General features: G+C 37.1%; 1 protein-coding gene across 7 annotated transcripts; it reads left to right on the forward strand.

Moving 5' to 3' along the window:
- LOC120068847 (peroxisomal membrane protein 11C) lies at nt 1–2,735 on the forward strand. Of its 7 annotated transcripts, none has more exons than XM_039020482.2 (9): nt 108–337; nt 739–779; nt 1,041–1,249; nt 1,464–1,538; nt 1,618–1,692; nt 1,783–1,863; nt 1,951–2,031; nt 2,126–2,299; nt 2,485–2,735. In XM_039020482.2, the coding sequence occupies exons 3-9, from the start codon at nt 1,058–1,060 to the stop codon at nt 2,518–2,520; spliced, it is 714 nt and encodes a 237-aa protein (XP_038876410.1). In that variant the 5' UTR covers nt 108–337; nt 739–779; nt 1,041–1,057; the 3' UTR covers nt 2,521–2,735. The 7 variants fall into 7 exon arrangements, with proteins under 7 accessions (XP_038876407.1, XP_038876408.1, XP_038876410.1 ...); XM_090307929.1 differs by having other exon boundaries at nt 126–337; nt 739–882; nt 1,022–1,249; XM_090307928.1 differs by having other exon boundaries at nt 126–337; nt 739–882.
- The last annotated feature ends 298 nt before the right edge of the window (nt 2,736–3,033 follow it).

Below are 3,033 nucleotides of genomic sequence, written 5' to 3' on the forward strand. Positions count from 1 at the left end.
GTGTTGAGAGATTGATGGCGAAACCTAAACGGGAGGTTAACGTCGTCACTACCAACCCTGCGCTATTTTGATTTTGGAGGAGAAGAGAAGAAAAGACAAAAGATCGCTGACGCTTTCTACGTACCATAATACCAATCTCTCTCGTTGGGGTTCAACATTCAACATTCAACAAGGCGTTTACAGATAAACGTTGTGTTGCTTCCCTATTGCAAACTCCGAGGCTTTCTCTATCACCCGATCCAACTGGGGGTTGCTTGCCGCTTCCATTTTTTCCATTTACCCAAACTCCTTCCTATCTGCTCAAACACACTCCTTTCATTCTGGGTTTCTCAATTAGGTATTCAATTAATCGCTACTCATCCTTTCCATTTTCTGCTATGCTTATGTTCTTTGGGTTAGGTTTGAGGAATTTGCTTCTGTTTCTCTTTTCTTGATTTCGGATTTGTGGGATTTTGCCTCCCTTTTCGTTTCTTTCTCCGTTACCCTTTTAATTGTTTTATTCATGCTAAATTTTATGTCGATTCTGATGGATTCGCTGGTGTCCTTCTCATCTCTTTCTCTTCTCTAAATGCCTCATCTTCTGCCTGATTTGGTATTCTTCTTCTTCTATTATTCTCTATTGCTCTTCTCTTTGCTTCTTATTCTAAATGCTATAATTAAGAGGCTTTAATGTGCCTTGGATTGTAAAAGATACAAGTTTCTGGGATTTCTCATGAGTTTTTTCATTTATTTATATAGGCCATCAAGAAACATTTCATTGAACTTAAGAAGAAGGGAAGGTCCTTATAAATTAGTAGACGTTTGTCAGTCCTGGAATTTATTGTGCTCTGTCGCTCTGATGACTGATAGGAAATGAAGGAAATCTTGATGGGTTACTTATAAGTAGAGGATTTTGATATTTTATCAAGGAATTCTTTTCTTCTCCCTGTGATTACTTGCTTAATTTTGTTTGTAACCTTTTAATTATACTGTTTCCTTTACTTGCTGGTGCCTTGGCGATTGTTCTATTCCTGATGTGTAGCTGCATTTTGACTTGGAAGGTGCGTAGTTTAGAAAGATGAGTAAGCTGGATGCAACCAGAGCAGAACTTGCTCTTCTAGTTCTGTACTTGAATAAAGCAGAAGCCAGAGACAAAATATGTAGAGCTATTCAGTATGGCTCCAAATTCTTAAGTAATGGTGAGCCTGGCACAGCACAAAATGTTGACAAAACTACCAGTTTAGCTCGAAAAGTTTTCCGTCTTTTCAAGGTCAGTCTTAGATTATTTCATAACCTGTTTTCAATTTTATTTCTACAATTTCGAACTTTGTAGATGGTCCTTTTGGGGGGTATTACTATTAGTTCTTGATCTGTTTGTGATGAATTCTCATGATCATCTCATGTTAGTTTAGTTTTTTATAATTAGTTTATATATATATATATATGCTTATTTATGCTATGGGTTTTGGACCTTTGGTTTACAGTTTGTCAATGATCTGCATGGCCTTATTAGTCCAGTTCCTCAAGGAACTCCCCTTCCTCTTATTCTTCTGGGAAAGGTATAAGAGTGACGATCTGCTATTTTCATATCAATCATCAATGGTGTGTTTTTTAAGTTCTATTTGTTCATTTTTGCAGTCGAAAAATGCATTGCTATCGACTTTTCTATTCCTTGACCAAATTGTTTGGCTCGGGAGAACAGGCATCTATAAGGTACAACAGTTTTCTCTTATCAAGTACATTGATCTATTTAAGAGTAGAAGGAACTAAGGCTGATTTCATATATGTAATGTCTGCCGATAGAATAAGGAACGCACTGAACGTATTGGAAGGATTTCTTTGTTCTGTTGGTTGGGCGCTTCATTCTGTACGGTGTTAGTCGAGGTATGTTGGTTTGACTTGCAAGCAAACGATTCAAAACTTTCTGGTTCAATAAATTATGTTTTGAAGTTTTCATTCTTACAATCTCAGATTGGAGAGATCGGTAGGCTATCTGCTGCAATTAAGAAGCAAGAGAAGGATTTTAAGAATAAGGATAGCAATCGACACCAAGTGTGTAATCAGCTGTCAAATAAATTGAATACTTTGTCAGTGATCCCTATTTATATACGTTAGTATTTACTTTGATGACATGTTTTGAGTGTAGGACGAGAAATACCGTGCAAATCTTAAAAAATCAAATGAAAGGTCCCTGGCCCTGGTTAAAGCATCCATGGATTTGTTTGTTGCTGTTGGACTACTTCAGTTGGCACCAAAGAAAATTACGCCCCGTGTCACAGGCGCTCTTGGATTTGTTAGCTCACTGATCTCTTGCTATCAGGTATGCCAAAATTATAGTTTGTTCTCTTGTTGAACTTGTTTCTCTTGATTACGGGAATGGGATGTAAGATAAACAGATCAAGATTAAAAGCAGTGGCGTCTTCAAAGTAAAGTGTGGAGTTTAAACTGTTGGGATCAATGGGTTTTGCGTATGAACTGTTTTAACATTTGATGATGTATGTGCAGTTGCTTCCTCCTGCATCGAAAGCGAAGGCACCGTGAAGAAGGAAAGCAAAATCCCAGTGGAGTAGACGAATGAATAAGCAGTTGAATTTGTGTGTTGTTAAAAGGGTATGTGGTTTAAAGTAGTTTGGAGCCCACTAGAAAGGGGTAGGGTGACCTTGAAATGTTTGTTGGATCAAATAATAGATGCTGTTGTTGGAGTTGTAGCATCCTTGAAATTTCATTCTTGTTATAGCATGTTTTGATTGAGAACTGCCCGCCCTCTCTCTCTGCAGACTTTAGATTTTATATTGAAAAATAAGGGTAGAAGAGAAAAACACCAAAGCTATGTGGAAAACTCTAGACCAGGGAGAAAAAACCAGAATAAGAGTTTGTTATTAATTTTTTATACACAGTACACAATAAATATAAATAATCAAAGAGATGAAACCCTAGACTGTAGACATTACGTAAAAAGACTAAAATGCTTTTAGGGCTAAACAACATTTTCAACACTCCCCCTCAAGTTAGGGCATAGATATCAATGAGACCTAACTTGCTAACGTAATTGTC

Source organism: Benincasa hispida, chromosome 12, assembly GCF_027475165.1.
Source record: "Benincasa hispida cultivar pf3 chromosome 12, pf3_genome.v1.1, whole genome shotgun sequence".
Classification (NCBI taxonomy): Eukaryota; Viridiplantae; Streptophyta; class Magnoliopsida; order Cucurbitales; family Cucurbitaceae; genus Benincasa; species Benincasa hispida.